Source organism: Clavelina lepadiformis, chromosome 5 (genome assembly GCF_947623445.1).
Source record: "Clavelina lepadiformis chromosome 5, kaClaLepa1.1, whole genome shotgun sequence".
NCBI classification, from domain to species: domain Eukaryota; kingdom Metazoa; phylum Chordata; class Ascidiacea; order Aplousobranchia; family Clavelinidae; genus Clavelina; species Clavelina lepadiformis.
Window position 1 is genome coordinate 9,686,193 of NC_135244.1, and position 15,781 is coordinate 9,701,973.

A 15,781-nucleotide genomic window follows, 5' to 3' on the forward strand; every position below is an offset into this window, starting at 1 on the left:
ATGAGGCCGCGGTGTACTTGCGCAGCATAGGCCTATCAGGAAAGTGTTGACAATCCAAACAAAACGTTCAAATTTGCCTTTTGCTACATTTGCTGTCAAGCTTTGACATAGATACCCAACTCAGTCACTGGGGTTTGCGCTGCCTATTTCTGTTTTCATACCATTACGTTTGAATAGTACCCTTTCCACAACAATTCGACTTCAAAGCTGATCTTTAGACTAGAGTAACTTCAGTTATAGAGACAAACGAACACTAGCAAAAATTGTGACATTGTTACGAATTGATACTTCATGCACAAACATTGATATTGAATACAAAGGTAAACAGTGTATACGTTGCTCATACTTCATTTAGTGTCTTCAGCGATTTTACAAAATTTCAGTAGACACACTACCGCTAATTTTTGCCCATCTTGTCTGTGTTAAGCAACACGAACAACATTTGTTTAAAATAAGACTGTTTTGAGTGAGAAAAGATTATTTCCTTCTTTGTGAAACCATTTCCCGTAGATTTTCTTCGCTACTTTTTACATTCCTTATTAGGTATGTCTTTTTAGCCTGAAAAATAATAACAGTAAAATAATAGCACAATAAGCAAATACTAAACAAGTAAAAATTATTTGAATTTAATTAGAGCATTAAAGAATCAGATCATTCCTACTATATCTTACAAAAATGTCCAACCAACTAATCGTTATAATCGATGTGGTCATCAACAGCTGTAAAGCTAATAAAAATTCAATATTAGAGTAATGGCCAAGCATTGCAATCCACTCATCAAAATACAATACTAAACAACTTTCAGATCTGGCCTAAAACTGAAATTATTTCAGTGTTTCCTAAAGTTTATTTGAAGAAACCTTAAAATTTTGTAAAAAATGCTAAGGGTTCCACAAAATAGCTGTAAAATATTAGGAATAAACATGTTTGAAAAAGTTCTATAGCTAAAGGTAGCTGCTGTATTGCAATGGGGACTCTGAAAATGGCGGTATTGGACTGTGGCAGAAAAGGATAATAAATATGTTTTCATTTCTGTTATACCTTCGAAAGTTTGGGTTAGTTAACTTAGTTTGAGCATGAATACTGTATTAAATAAAATTTAAGAATTTATCAAAAAAATTATTTGGAATGCTTATTAAGCTATGGAAGTTATATTATCTCATGGTTAGGATTAAGATCAAGATCTATGATCTTATAACACAGGGGTTCTCAACTGGGGGTACGAAGATCCTTGGGCCACAGAGCAGCTTTTCAAACACCGCTTTTGAAATACCGGTTTAACGGTATTATAAGCAATATATATATGAAAAATTTCATCATAATTTTTTTGGGGGTACGAAGAATGCTCTGACCTGACAAAGGGGTACGAGCAGCAAAACTGATATAACAGAAAGGAAGACACTGGTTAGCGCCATATTGTAACGAACTATTACAACAGATTAAGTTGACCAACTTGGGAGTTAACACTACCAGTGCCATACACAAGTATTAATTAAAATTTATAATATCTCAGATTTTCACCATAGAGACAATGCCATTTTAGCTGGTTCCTGGCAGTTATTAAATAGTTTGTCATAAGAGCATAAAATGGGTTGTAGCATGGGTTGCCAGTAAATTGTTGTCAACCAAGCATTCTTAACTGCTGATTGGGTCTAATATCGTACAAATTTATGTGATTTAGGAGTCTGAAGATGCAAGTAAACAAAAAGAAAATATCATTGCAGATTTGATGCAGAATGAAACACAAAAATGAAATAATTGTAATACATTTAGCCATATTCTTAAAAAAATATGGCTGCTTTAGAAATAGTTGCGTTTGCATTCTGCTTTTAATAAAGCGATATTACTTACAAATACTTACAAGACAGATTACACTGGCCAACAAAAAAATTTTGGCATGGAAGGTAAGAACGATTTTAGAGTATATCAGGGGCGCTGAGCTCGAAAATGCCATTAGTTTTTGCAAATTGGCGCTAGTTTTTAAGATATTAGCGAATTTTGATATTTTTGGCACCTTTTAATTTTGAACGTAGGTTGCATTTTATCTTAAGGAACAGCCTATATTAAATGTTGTTGTAAGTCTATCTGCACTAAAACCACAAGAATGAGCAAAAGCTAAAGACACAATGAGATTAACTAAAAGAAGAGGTGCTGCATAATTCTATTCTTTTCCGTATATTCAACACAAAAAATGCCCCATTTATTCATCTTTTCAACAGATTCTCTTAACATATTGCAATGTGTGAGAATAAGCTTCCAATACCACATTAAAACTTGCTTGAAGTGAACAATAAATAGCAGTAATTTGGTAATAACAAACCAAGTATGCCTAAGCCACCCAAGAAAGACGACAATTAGTAAAAACAGACAAAATAAACAAGCAATCAATTTTTTTATTTGCCACGGAGTATTCAAAACAAAACACTATACGAAAAAATATACCCATCTCAGGATGTGCATTAGTGAAGTTCTTAGATGCACTCTAGTTAATTACTCAAATTAGCTTAAAGTCATCTGCAGGAAAGTTCTCTTGTACGACTTTCGCCTGTAGTTTGGTTGTGGACAGCTTCGCATTAGGCACCAGCAGTAATCTGCCATCATGTGAGTATCACATCTACCTTGATATCCTCATCTATTAATTTGATATCTTGGTGAAACCTTTCACCTTGTTCCTCACTCATATTTCCAAGGTTTTCAGGGAAGCGATCCAAGTGACTAAATAGATAGTGAACTTTTATGTTCATCCTTGATCCAAGAGCTTGAAAGTTTGTAAGCTTTACTTCTATGAGATCCACATAGTTGCTTGTTTTTGTGCTTCCAAGAAATCCTTTTACAACTGCAACGAAAGAGTGCCAGGCTGCCTTCTCAACTTCAGTCATATGTGAAGGAAAAACTTAATATTAAATTAATTTTCGTATTTGTGGCCCATCAAAAATTCCTGCTTTCAGCGTTTCAATACTAAGACCAGGAAATACGTTGCACAGGTGATCAAAACAAGCACCATCTTTATCTAATCTAAAGCCTTGACAAATTGTTTCATCAAACCCAGTTTGATGTGCAATGTGGGTAAAATGATGCGATCACAAATGACCAAAGGTTCATTTACAATGTTATCTTCGTGCACAAGCTGTTCACGTATGGGCCATTCCTTTTTAATCCAGCGTTGATCAGGACTATCCCAGTAACAAATAAAGCAGGGATACTTGGTGAAGCCGCCTTGTTGTTCTAAGAGAAAGTTGAACATTTTCAAATCAACGCATATCTCCCAGTTATGCTCAGTATAAGAAAGTTTCTTCAAGATCATCTTTACACTTTGGTAGTGTTCCTTTAAAACGACTGAGTGGACAATTGGAACACAGGCAAACTTATTTTCGTTGTGAAGTAGCACACATTTCAAGCCTTTTTTGGAGCTGTCAATGAATGACCTCTATTCTTCTGGTTTATACTCAAGTACACCCATAGATGAAAGAAGTCCTTCGATGTTTTTATAGTACACAAAATTATCTTCTTGAGAGAAAAATTGCATTAACATTTCTTCTCTGTCCCGGTAAAACGTTATTTTTGTTGCCGAATCAAGAATGTTATGCTATGTGTTGATGTTAAGGCTTATGTTAGTGCTTGATGGGAGATGATATAAACTAATCTAAGGTCTTATTTACCTCACAAGCGAGAAATTTGTGCCAGACAACTCAACATTTGGGCAAAACTAAATAGCTGCTTCACATGGCTTCAGTTTTTGTTAACCTACGTTACTCACTAGCATACATTTGTAACTTTTCATGGCGTATTTAGGAAAAAGCAATATCTCAAAAACTAGAGCCAATTCAGCAAAAGTAATGGCATTTTCGGACTCAGCGCCCCTGATATACCCCTAAATCGATCTAACATATCATGACTTTTGAAAAAAATTTTTTTTTGTTGGCCTGTGTTATATAGATATTACTACAAATACTATACTACTGTCATCATTTCCAAATTCATCAGGGGTATTTATCTTGGAGCAGAAACATGAAATATGATGACTTCACCAAAATGTTAAGGCCTTATGGGTTGTTGACAAATTTTAATTTTTATAATTTGGTCAGATACAGCATGAAATATTAACACGTTTTTAAGGATTTTGCTTTGTGCTTTTAATGATATACATTATTACATGTTATTCACTTGTCAAACACAGGGTCCACTAGACTAGAGAGACAAATTTCAAAACAATTTTAGATACTTCCATGTATGAAAAAGTTTGAAACTACTGACTTAAGTTAATTAAGTAAAGGTTGAAAAAACAGAAAAAATGTCAAAACAAAACTTTGTGAAATATTCACATGATGTTAATTGTTTTATTGTAAATAAGATTAAAAATATAGGCCATTGGTAGAGAATCACAAAGTTTTTGAAAATCTCATTTTGGGTACTTCCGTTTCGATAAACTTCATTCTGGTATACTCTAAAAACCACTTAAATATATGAAAGAAGTTTAGAAAAACTTCTTCACAATTATACTAACTTCTAATTCTTTTGTTTTGGCCTCAGCATCTTTCCGTTTCCCATTGAGGTTGTCAATTACATTAGACCTGGGTTGCAATATGAACCTAAATAGAAGTAATTGTAACAGGAAGAAAACCATCTACAGTAGTACAAATTTCACGATTTCATTTTTGCTAAGTTTTCAAGAAACATTATGCATGTCATCCACAACTTTAAAAATATACAAAAATGTAGTATTGTTTGAAATTCCAAAAAGTGCAAATGATATTACACACTGCTATTTAAACTGCTAAAAATAATCATACTTTGTATTTTGTACAACCCAAATTGTATCAGACTGCATCACATTTCAACTTACATTCTGCCCACGCTTTCATAAAGTTTGACATCAGTGGGGAGAGATTGAATCTCCTTTGTAGTCAGTATAGTTTTTTTCCCTTCCAATGCAAGTGCATTAATTTGAGCGTCGCAAATTTTGACTTGCGTTTGGGTCTCCACCATTTTCTTTTGCAGCTCGCTGAATGCCTGGCAAATATTAAAAAAATGCTTTAGTATTAAAGCCAGTGCAAATTAATTGATCGATCACTGGCCACAATAACATGTGCCTTGAAGTATAAGTATATATACAACACTGTGTGAAAGAAAAATCCTTCAAAAGCAAACCCTGCATTGGAATGCTGCACTCGCAGGCCTGGATTCCTTCACTGGATTTATTATAAGCACTTTTTAAAGGTTGCTATGCACTGCATGTACGTTCATTAAAAAACATGGCACTTTTCAGCAGTTTTTGTTTGGTTTTGCTATGCCTGCCCAACTTTGTATGCACAGTAAACGCAATTGCGAATTGACATTTCTCAAAGTGTTAGGTGTCATCTTTCTCTACAGTACATGCCAAGTTGAAGCTTGCCTCATTAATTACACTTTTGTTAGTTAATGTTATTAAGGTTTACTATACATTGTGATATACAAACTTTGAACATATTCTATTTGGCATACGTATTAAGTTACCATGTTGTGATATACAAACTTTGAACATATTCTATTTGGCATACGTATTAAGTTACCATGTTGTGATATACAAACTTTGAACATATTCTATTTGGCATACGTATTAAGTTACCATGAATAACAACACAATATCTTCCAGATACTGTGGTGCGCAGTTCAGATTAAGCAACTTGATGGTGTCACAATCTTTACCCTCGGACTAAAGAAAGTCTTTGCATGACTCCTACTAGAAAGTAGGCCATAGTAACTTTCGATGAGAAATCGTGCATGCAAGGTGCAAAGACAAAAATTTTAGCATGTTGATGGACAAGAAATTTTCAATTGTGTGTTTATTTATTGCAACTTTATTACAACTGATGTGGAAACAGACTAATTTGCCTTGTTTAGAACGTTGTTATAAACTGGCGTGAAAATAAATTGGGTATGCACGTTGATGAGTCTCAGTTGTGCAGACTGGAAAGTAAAAAGTTTTAAAAAAAGAAAGTTTTCGATGAGAACTCATGTTTGCAAAGATGCAAATTTTAGTGTGATAGCATGCACTGAAGCCTCAATTCTTTGTGTATTAATTATAAATTGGCATTCAAGCAACCAGTTGTTCTCTGTTTATTTATTATAAATCAGCGTGAAGATAAAAAAGTTTGGTATGCACTTTGATGAACCTTGTGCGTGCAGGTGCCACACTTTCCACTATGGAAAACAATTATGAGTTTTGAGTTCGTATTGTTCAATTAATTCCTGTTGTCTATCAATGCCAAACCAAAATATTCTATATTTTGATAAACTATAATACTTGGACAAATGAAAAATTAGTCCATGCATACAACACTGTCGTTAGTAGTTATGTATTAGCCTAGAGCCCTAGACTATAGGCTATTCATAACTCATAAGAAAGATCACTACAATTTCTTATTCGAATGCCGGCTAATATACAGTAACAAACTTTATACAAACAGGAAATTGGTAATTGCAATGCAATATACAAACCTTTCGCAATTCCATGTCAACTGCCATGGTGACTTTGTTTTCTTTGTATGGAATTTATTTGCAGAAATTCTGGTCTACAGGCTAAGCCTATAGCCTAAGATGTTTCTGTAGTAAAATCAAAGTCGTATCGGTACCTTAGTAACTACCGATCGCTTTTTTCCTGATTGTCTTTAATAGCTGCCGTGAAGACAATTTGTATGATCTTATATGTTTTTCTTTACAGAGAATAACTATACACTAGGGATGTACAATACAGAATAACTGAATATCTTAGAATAATTTATCGTGGAGTCAGAATTTTGAATCCTATTCCAGAATTGCAGAAAAGTTAAAAATTTAAGAACCCGCAGTGCTTTTTTTGCCTTTACAATAGGCTCAAAAAATTATTATGGTTTAAGCGAGTTGACAATAGACCCTTTTTGGGTTACCGCTGCCATTTTTTGGGTGGCAAGACTTTTTCGATCGTGTATACTTAACAATGGAAATTGTCGACCCACTTTGATTCTTTTTTAAATTACAAATTGGGCATTGGATTGTAAAGATTTCGCTCAGGTGAATTCCATATGAATTTTTTTACACAATTAAAAATAATTTTGAAAATATGTTGCCTAGTTTTTATTTTACAGCGCGAAGTCTTTACAATCCAATGGCCAGAACGCTTGTCATTTAAAAAAGAATCAAAATGGGTCGACATTTTCCATTGTTAAGTATACGCGATCGAAAAATCTTTACACCAAGACAGTAACTCGGAAAGGGTGTAGACCCTTTCCTAAATTCACATGACACACGATTTAATTCATCAAGATTAACGCATTATGCACCCAGCGCGAAGTAGTATGGGATGTGCTGAAATAACAACATCTCCTTCACGTGCAAATAAAAACCTTCAATCAATAAAAACATCTCCTGCACGTGCAAATAAAAACCTTCAATCAAAAAACAGTACCGGTTCCTAACATTTGGTAAAAATTCGAAATTGGATTCGAATTTTTCGTTTGAATCTAGGACTAGTGCAGACTGCAGAAATGGACAAACAACTGATGTCAAAACTTAAGTAGCTACAGTATATCATGCAAATGCATCCTGAGGTTATGCACTTCTGCACTAGACCTCGGTTAAGGATTCGTTATTCCGGAATGTGCATCACTAAGCAGCCAAAACTGGTATAGCCCTCTGTCACACTTGCGGTTGTTGGTAAAGTCTTTATATCACCCATTAGAATAAGAATGAGAAAATGGTTATGCTCAAGTGATTTCAATTTTTGGTAAAAGCTGACCAACTGTTGCTTTGAAAATATGTACACCACTAGGTACAGTTTCTCTGAATGCTCTGGGTTCACTGAGTACCCTTGGTTCTCTGAGTTCCCCTGTTTCACTGGGTTGCCTGACAACTGTTACGAAAAACAAACTGTGACAAAATTAAAAATACAATTACTTTTTTGGTGTGTTTGTAAGTCATTAATTTATCAGGTTTAAGGTATATGACTCATTCATTCTGTTTATATAATCCACTCAACTCAGATTGCGTCGATGTTGAGTCGGCTTGATAGCCGAGTGGTTCAAACGCTGGCCTCACAAGAAATGTGACTTGTATTTCGTGTTCGATATCCAGTAGCGCCATACTGTTGTAACGCCATACTGTTGTAACGCCAATTCTAGATTCGGGCAATAAAATTTAAAATAAACACGAAATAAAAAAGAAGTTGAGAGAACTCCGTAAACCCGGGGAATTCACTGGACCCAGAAAAAACAACAGGGAACCCAGTGAACCCTAGAGTACTTAAAGGTACCCTCTTGGAGGACATTAACATGCTAGTGTGACGTCACAAGTCACAAGTCACATTAGTGTAAGTCTGAACTTGAAACAGTACCATTTGCTGTACTTTTTTATTGAGTTACAAATGACTCTGCAAATTGACAGGATTCGTCGAGATATTTTTTGTATTCATGAAATATGGAGGACCTAGGATAACTTCATGTTATGTGAATATTCTCAGTGAAAGGACAATGCACAGTTGCACCGTTTTGGTTCGTCGGTTCTTGTAATCTTGTTCCGTGTTTTAGCAACGTTTCTAAAATCGTGTAAAATTTAGTAATTAGCCCGAAAAACGCAGACCAAGGTCATCATTCCGTCAGGTATTGTAGAACTATTGAAGAAATTCCGTAATTAGCTCAGGAGTTTGATTGTTTGGTGAACTGTAATTGGCCTACCGTTTATAGGCCTATGCCTAACCTTATAGATAATGAGTTAATTATATTAATGTGGTATTTTATATCAACCTAGGCCAGATTAGCATTTAGCAGGTTATAGGTCTGTTTTTTATTACTGTATTCTCGTTAGCCGTTGTTGCCCGGCAGCTCGCGATCCAGTGTCGATTACAAGATAATACAAGTGCACAAGCGTACAAGTATAGTGCTAGTATACAAGTGCACAACCACAGGATGCCTTTGTATACTAGACCCCAACCACTCAAATTTTGACGTCATCTGGTTGTGCACCTGTATACTAGACCGCTTTTTTCCTCTGTTGAAAGCTGAACCTTGCATACCACAAACACCGGATGTGCTTGGGCCAAGAGTTGTGGTGTAGACTATGTATAGCCCTACACTTGCATACTAAAATTTTGCTTAGCTGAACTCACAAGATCTTAACAAAACTGCCATACTCTGCAGTTCAAAATGTAATTGTTTGCAGTAGTCCTAAATATATTATATTTAGCCCACTATTGGCTAGCTAACCTGCCTGCAAGATTATTTAGTTTAGTTTCGTCTCGCACTGAACAGCCAAAGGCTGAAAGGACAGCACTCAGCATAAGCCAAGCGACTGTTTATCTTAATCTGTTGGTTGTTTGTTTATGTTGCAGAACTGATGGAAAGTTGCAGTAAAGCGGTTATTACCCTAACTTGTTTAAAAATTGAATTTGCTTCCAGTCCCAATTGCCACAGTAAACAAAAAAAAATAGGACGGTACTTTCTTTTTACATCAAGTTGGCCTTACCCTAATAGCCTAGATACTGGTAACAAAAATTTCAATGTCATTTCTTATAGTAGGCCTATGGGCTAATACTCTGTATTACGTAGTCTATTAAATATAATTTTGTCATACTGTATATACCAATCTCTGTTAATCTTTGCAATGAGAGGACCCCCAGAAACTTTACATCCAGACAAACCTCCTGATTATATTGTTGAAGAACCATATGACAGGTGAGTTATGCCCAACTGATTGTTTTTAAAGGTGTATAAACTTGTTTTTTATCTAAATTTCAAGCATGTTTTGCTAAGAACCCTATTGAAAAGATCCAAAAACCTTTGTCTGCAGCAATTATAAATCCTTACACTGAAAAGTTTGTATCATGCACCAAATTCCTCTGGCGCAGAAAGTAGGCTTTTGCACCAATTCTCCATTACAGAATTGTTGTTTTGTTCCACCTCTTACGTTATAACTATTACATGACGCAAATTTTGGCATTACGTTTATTGTGGTATCATATTTATTTGGAAGCCTGAAGGCAAACTTTCCAAAAGAGTTAAATTATAGGGTTTTAACTCTGAACGATATAGAATGCTTTAGAAACTTTTAGTCAGAGATAAAAGACTAGAATCTGACTCAACCCAGGTTTTTGTAAAGACTTGACTTATGTTAGCGTGACTATTTTGGTTCAGTTTGAGTTTCAATCCCATCTAACCCTTTTTATGTTACTTTTTTGTTTCTCTCTTATGTCTATGATTTTGTGAATATATGTAATGTTTTTTACAACTGCAGATAAATTTTGTGCTGCGTTTGACAAAATAAACTCTTTCTAATTTGAGTTGCCGGGAAAACAGTTTGTTATAAATTTGAAAACTATTTTCTTCGAAAATCGCTCTGGGAGAAGTTCTATTGAATATACAAAAATGGCTTAAGTTGTTAAAATTAAATGTTATACTGATAATTGCGTCATGAATATAATAGAGTAGTCCAGGGCTACTCAACTGGCGAACCGCGGTCCGAATGCGGACCTTTTCAGTGTTGAATCTGGACCTTATCTGTTTCAGCATAATTTACGCAAATGAAATCGTTCATCATTAGTTTTGTTATTCCTACTTATTCAATTAATCAGCGAATGTGTAAGTGGTAGCTCAAACTAGTCTTCTAGCGGTTTTTGTTAATAGGTCGTTTGTCAATCGGGGCAGCCGGCGTTTTGCGCCATCTTTTGTTGACAAAGCGATGTTTATAAAAGTTTAATACAAAACCACTAAGGAAATGTAGCATTCGACAGCGCTGTTTCTGGGTAAAGCCCATCATCAGCAAGGCGCTAATTGGAAGCCATAAAGAAACTTTATGAAGTCAAAATGATATTTGTGACTTCATAAAGGACACCAGTTTTTTAACAAAACCAAATCCATTATCGTTGATTTGCAAAAACAAAAAAACAGCAGACAATAGCACAAGTTTAAACATATCAAACAAGCCTTGTTAACGTCACAATGCACAGCTGCAAGTTAGCGTTTTTAAACATGAACTTCGCATCTGCATGACCAATGAAAACTTTCACCACTGCCTTCGACTCGCTCTCACTACTTTAGAACCAAGATTTAAAGAACTAGCAAGAATTAAGAAATGCCAATTCTCCCACTAGCTGTAATTAACAGAACAATAAATAAATTTCGCTTATTGCTTTTGCTAATACCGCTTTACCGGATTTTGAATATACCGTATTTCATGTGTTGTGTTAAAAAAATCCAGAGAATTTAATATTTTAAAATCCAGAGATTTTAAAATTAAATTAATACCCATCCAGAGAATTATAATATTTTATATACCGTATTTTAATACATTTGTATGACTGTAAATTATTTCATGAGAGTTATAACGGACCTAAGCAAATTTTGAAATTTTGTAACTGGACCTTTGCTAAAAATAGTTGAGTAGACTAATGCAAGAATCCTAAATCGAATGCGAAATGCTATTGCATGTATAGTTTTTTAAGGTTTGGTTTAGGCAATCACGACTTTTGCAGATTAACTGCTCATTTTCTGCTGTATTGTTGCAGAAGCATACATAAATATTGAAAGGCCGTTGAAGAAATTTGAGAGACCGTTTATGTAAATTCTGCATTTATAATTTAGGACTTGGACTTAACTAAATGGAATTGAAAGTGTTATAATTAAATGACTCAACTTGACTTGGGCTTCAGCCGTTACTTTTTTGACTTGTGTCACAATCATGTTTCCATCGACTTGTTTCGACTGCTTTTTGTAGGCTAAACTAATATCATACATTTGCCAAGTTTTAGCTGCTCTGTAGTGGAAAGTGTGGCACACCCGTGCACAGGACTCATCCAGTGAGTCAATTAATTATTCTTGCGTCAAGTTTGGATGAGTAAATAGCTCATTGCACACCTGTTATGAAATATTTTACTTTTATTTCACTCATGCTCTTGGTTTGCGTCAAAAATAGAAATATTATTCTGACCTTTAAAGGAACTTGACCAATATTGTCATTTGGCGAAGTTTGCATTATCTATTTATATGCTGTAAAATATGTACATATTAAAATGAGATTATAACATTTATAGGAATATTGTATAATGATGGCCAACATATTATGAACAATGGAGCATTAATGTTGGTGTAAATGCTTATGTTTTGTTTACTTGGTGCATTAGAATTGGAGTTGAGCTGCCCAATGATCTTGGGATGATTGAGCCTGATTTTGTGGTTCCTGATGAGGAAGAAGTAGGAGAAGGAAGCAGAGATCCAGAACATCTTCTTGAGTGCTATGGTTGGATGGCCAATGCAGATGAGTTTGACAAACAAGTATTAATGAATTATTTTGTTTATTTTTATAACTTTAAGTGCACTGGGACTTAGTTAAAATATTTTGATTAAGTGAGACACTTAACTAATACAGTATTGACTCGTACATATTGCATGGTCCCTGAATAGGTTCGCTCTCCTGGTTTTGATCATCAGCTAACCAGTGTATTTGTACTTCTTATAAATTTTCTTATTTTTATGCTATCAGCGTCGATGTTTCGCCCTAATTGCAATAAAAAATGGTTTTGGAAGTCCCCTGCTCTGTTATTTAAAAAAGCGCAAAGCGAAAAAAAGCGCAAAACGAAATGAGGGAGAAAAAGAGAGATGATAACACTTGCTTATCTTGAGAACACTCAAAAGAGAAGAAGGGATAACGCAAAATAATAGAGAGATAGACTAAACGACGAGTTAGCTTCTGATTAATAAAATGTTTTCTACTGTTTTGGCTCTTGGTACTGGTTCTATGTATCAATTGAAAAGGTTAGCACGCATCGTATTTTACCGACATAATGTCACTTATCCGTTGTTAACGATGGGCAATCAGTTTAGCAGCAGTCAATGTGAAAAGGCAGCTGTGCAAGAAAAACTCTCGCAAACAATGTGATTTGTGTAAGAAACCCCTTTGTCCACAACATTGTGTGATTGTGAAGATTTGCAAATGTCAAAACTGTGTGACTAAAAACATGTCATTTTCTTGTTGCTTTGTTGTGTTACTATAAGCCAAATAAAAATTCCTTTGTTTGAAAATGACCTTATAGTCGGAAAATCTAGGGCAGATACAGCATGCCAACAAACAATACGCATTCATAAAAAAATTTTGAGAAAAAAACGTTTTTAAACCATTCTTTTACGTACGTAAATTTTAGCGTTTTAACAAGGGTTAAATGTGTTATTTTACCTTTTGTTTTGAGCTTCTGGTTCAAGCGTAGTAAACAAATTAGCAAAAGGAATGATTTGTGTTTTTTTCATTTAGAGCAGTGACCTTTCCATGACAAATTACATTATAGTATTTTGAGTCCTTAAACATTGTTCAATACTTGGTATATTCAGGAATGGATTCTTACATGGTTTGAATTAATCTGGCGTTGGAGATAAGAGAATCCCTTTGGTACAATAATGAGTACGTCTAATCTTATTTCCCAAATTTAATGTTCATTGTATGAGTTCAGAATGTTAAGATAGTATAAATTTTGTCACTCCTGGCAAATAACATTTTTGTACAAAGATATGCTGAGTTACCTGGGCTCATATAATAGGAATGACTGAGTGTGCAGTTACACAGCCAGTCCAGTCATTGTACAAAATCTTCCTTATTTGCTGAACACACCTACATGACCACTCCAATATACATAGGTGATGGAAGATCTGGAGCAGGAGGATTACATGGAGAATTGTTTTCAACAAATGTGGAAAGAAGAAGAAGACCAACTGGTATTTTACCCAAATCAGTTGAGCAATGGTTCCGGTATGTTGTACGAAATGAAAGGTTATGGAATAATTTTTTGCATATGCGTATCTATCTTTGTCATGACCAACGTTTTTCGTTTTATACATTTGATGGTACAAGAATAATGTCTTCTGAAGTATTGAATGCAAAATAAGAACAAGCCCGCCATAATTCACTTTGCTGCTTCTTTTATATAGCATAATTTTCTAAACCCACAAATAGCTTTTACAAATACTGTTGGCGCTATGTTAAATTGCTGTCACTGATTGCAATCCTAGTTGTGTTGTCTTCATTAAATGACATCACATGCAACTGGATACTATAATTTTGTCTGTACGACGTGTTAATCATGTAGGTTTTGGTAACACCTGTATAGTTCCAATCTTATCCTACATTTAGAATCATTTTAAATTGTGGGAAATTTTTTGCTTAAAAATAATGTTTCGTTTTTCTAATATTAAACTACTGTCCTAAATGGAAGTTGAAGTTAATATTAGTATTCTTTTGCATTACATGAGGTCAATACAAGGTTATGCCACAGACCACACAACACATTACACAGTTTTACATGTAATCTTCTAAACATGCCAGCTAAATTAGGCAGTTGTAATTTCCTCTTACTCATTATACCAATCCATTTCCTGTGCTACTTGTGATGTAATACTGTATGTCATTTCTGACAGGTGCTGACGGGTTATCTGAGGCAAATAGGAACACCTTAGTGGCAAACTTTGACAAGCTGGCTGTTGCTGAACCGCCACCCGAACCACCATCACCAGAGGTGAATTACACATATTTGTGCTGTAATTTAAATCATTTTTTATACTTCCACTGCTGCTATCTATAGATGAAATGAATTATGCATGAGCAAGTTTACCTTTTGGTTACATGGCTAGACATTGTTGTCCTGTATTTAAAAAAGCATATTTTGCTGCAGGGTTATCTTAACCCGAATGCTGTGGAATACATACCAAGGTCTGAGAGTGAATCCTGAACACTATCGTACAGTGCAGTGACTTTTATTTCTTATATACTTTTTATTGTGTAAGATTCAGATGTGATATCTTGCTACTGTAAGTATCAGTTATGTTAGGTGAATTACCTAATAATCTCACTGAGATTTTCTTGCATTGTTCCGTGTACCAAAACTATTCAGATGCTATTGCATCACATGTATGCCCCAGCTTGTCGGTGTTATAAACATTAATTTTCTTAAAATAATGCCAGTGTTTTTAGATACTTTTGCATACCTGCATTAGTAAGCAGTTTGGATGACTTTGTAACTTTCATTGACTTCATGAAAAACAGTTTTAAGTCTAAAACTACCCCAAATATCTAAGCTTATGTCAGTCTACTAAAACTACGTACAACTTCATGCAACTAAACTATCCATACTGTCAAAATTTATCTGTTTTTATTTTCCTCAAAGTGAAAGTTGCAGATAATAAGGAAATTACAGTTGCTATATCTGCAAAATGCATTCCGCATGTGCTTCATACATTCATAAGTTCCCAGCACAATATTATCTCTATTCATTTTATTATGTATGCGGCATTAACTACGTTAGTGTACTTTTGTATTTGTTTTATAGTTGGATACTCATGTTTTTCTTCAAGAGTTCATTTCAAAGTGCGTTAAGTTTTGTTGCCTTTGATTTCTTCTGGTGCTGATAACGTTTTTTGTGTGTTGTAGGGCATCAATTATGATAAATTAAGAACCATAGTTCGGAAGTCATTACTGGAGCTTCAATCATGGGTATATATCTTGCTACGAAATTCATTCCAAAAACAAATAAGAACTATTGTTATCTTGCGATCTAGTGATTGCCTGGTTAATTACCAATATAGCAATTGCAAAGATTGGTGTGAGTGTCAAATACTTAAATGGTGATAATATCAAGCTAGCCTTGATGAGGAGCACTGAAAATCAAACTATTGTTTACGCGTTGTATAATCTTGTGTATTTGCAGTGTTATTGTGATTTTCGAGTTTGATTTTTCCTATATTTTTGCTTGTTTGTCACAATAAAACTGCCAAATATTGCCATTCTTTGCTCA

The 15,781-nt window shown here is 34.6% G+C and overlaps 2 protein-coding genes across 2 annotated transcripts; one reads left to right on the forward strand and one right to left on the reverse strand.

Annotated features, from left to right (window-relative positions):
- Window positions 1-249: 249 nt before the first annotated feature.
- LOC143460858 (prefoldin subunit 1-like) lies at window positions 250-6,909 on the reverse strand. Its single transcript, XM_076958515.1, has 4 exons — window positions 6,478-6,909; window positions 4,844-5,010; window positions 4,505-4,589; window positions 250-558 (listed from the first exon to the last, which is right to left on the reverse strand). Exons 1-4 carry the CDS (start codon window positions 6,502-6,504, stop codon window positions 478-480), a joined length of 360 nt encoding a protein of 119 aa, XP_076814630.1. The 5' UTR covers window positions 6,505-6,909; the 3' UTR covers window positions 250-477.
- Window positions 6,910-9,357: 2,448 nt separating this feature from the next.
- LOC143460857 (polyadenylate-binding protein-interacting protein 2-like) lies at window positions 9,358-15,770 on the forward strand. The gene is made up of 5 exons (XM_076958514.1): window positions 9,358-9,683; window positions 12,128-12,278; window positions 13,632-13,743; window positions 14,409-14,506; window positions 14,663-15,770. Exons 1-5 carry the CDS (start codon window positions 9,613-9,615, stop codon window positions 14,717-14,719), a joined length of 489 nt encoding a protein of 162 aa, XP_076814629.1. The 5' UTR covers window positions 9,358-9,612; the 3' UTR covers window positions 14,720-15,770.
- Window positions 15,771-15,781: the final 11 nt, after the last annotated feature.

What these genes read in the sequence shown, in the direction of transcription:
- LOC143460858 (XM_076958515.1), bottom strand. Translation starts at nt 6,504, where the DNA reads ATGGCAGTTGACATGGAATTGCGAAAG. An exon ending in TATGAAAGCGTGGGCAGAAT is followed by an intron (nt 4,590 to 4,843) that starts GTAAGTTGAAAT and finishes ACTTCTATTTAG; the next exon opens with GTTCATATTGCAACCCAGGT. An exon ending in CCAAAACAAAAGAATTAGAA is followed by an intron (nt 559 to 4,504) that starts GTTAGTATAATT and finishes ATTATTTTTCAG; the next exon opens with GCTAAAAAGACATACCTAAT.
- LOC143460857 (XM_076958514.1), top strand. Translation starts at nt 9,613, where the DNA reads ATGAGAGGACCCCCAGAAACTTTACATCCAGACAAACCTCCTGATTAT. An exon ending in CAGATGAGTTTGACAAACAA is followed by an intron (nt 12,279 to 13,631) that starts GTATTAATGAAT and finishes CAATATACATAG; the next exon opens with GTGATGGAAGATCTGGAGCA. An exon ending in CCGAACCACCATCACCAGAG is followed by an intron (nt 14,507 to 14,662) that starts GTGAATTACACA and finishes ATTTTGCTGCAG; the next exon opens with GGTTATCTTAACCCGAATGC.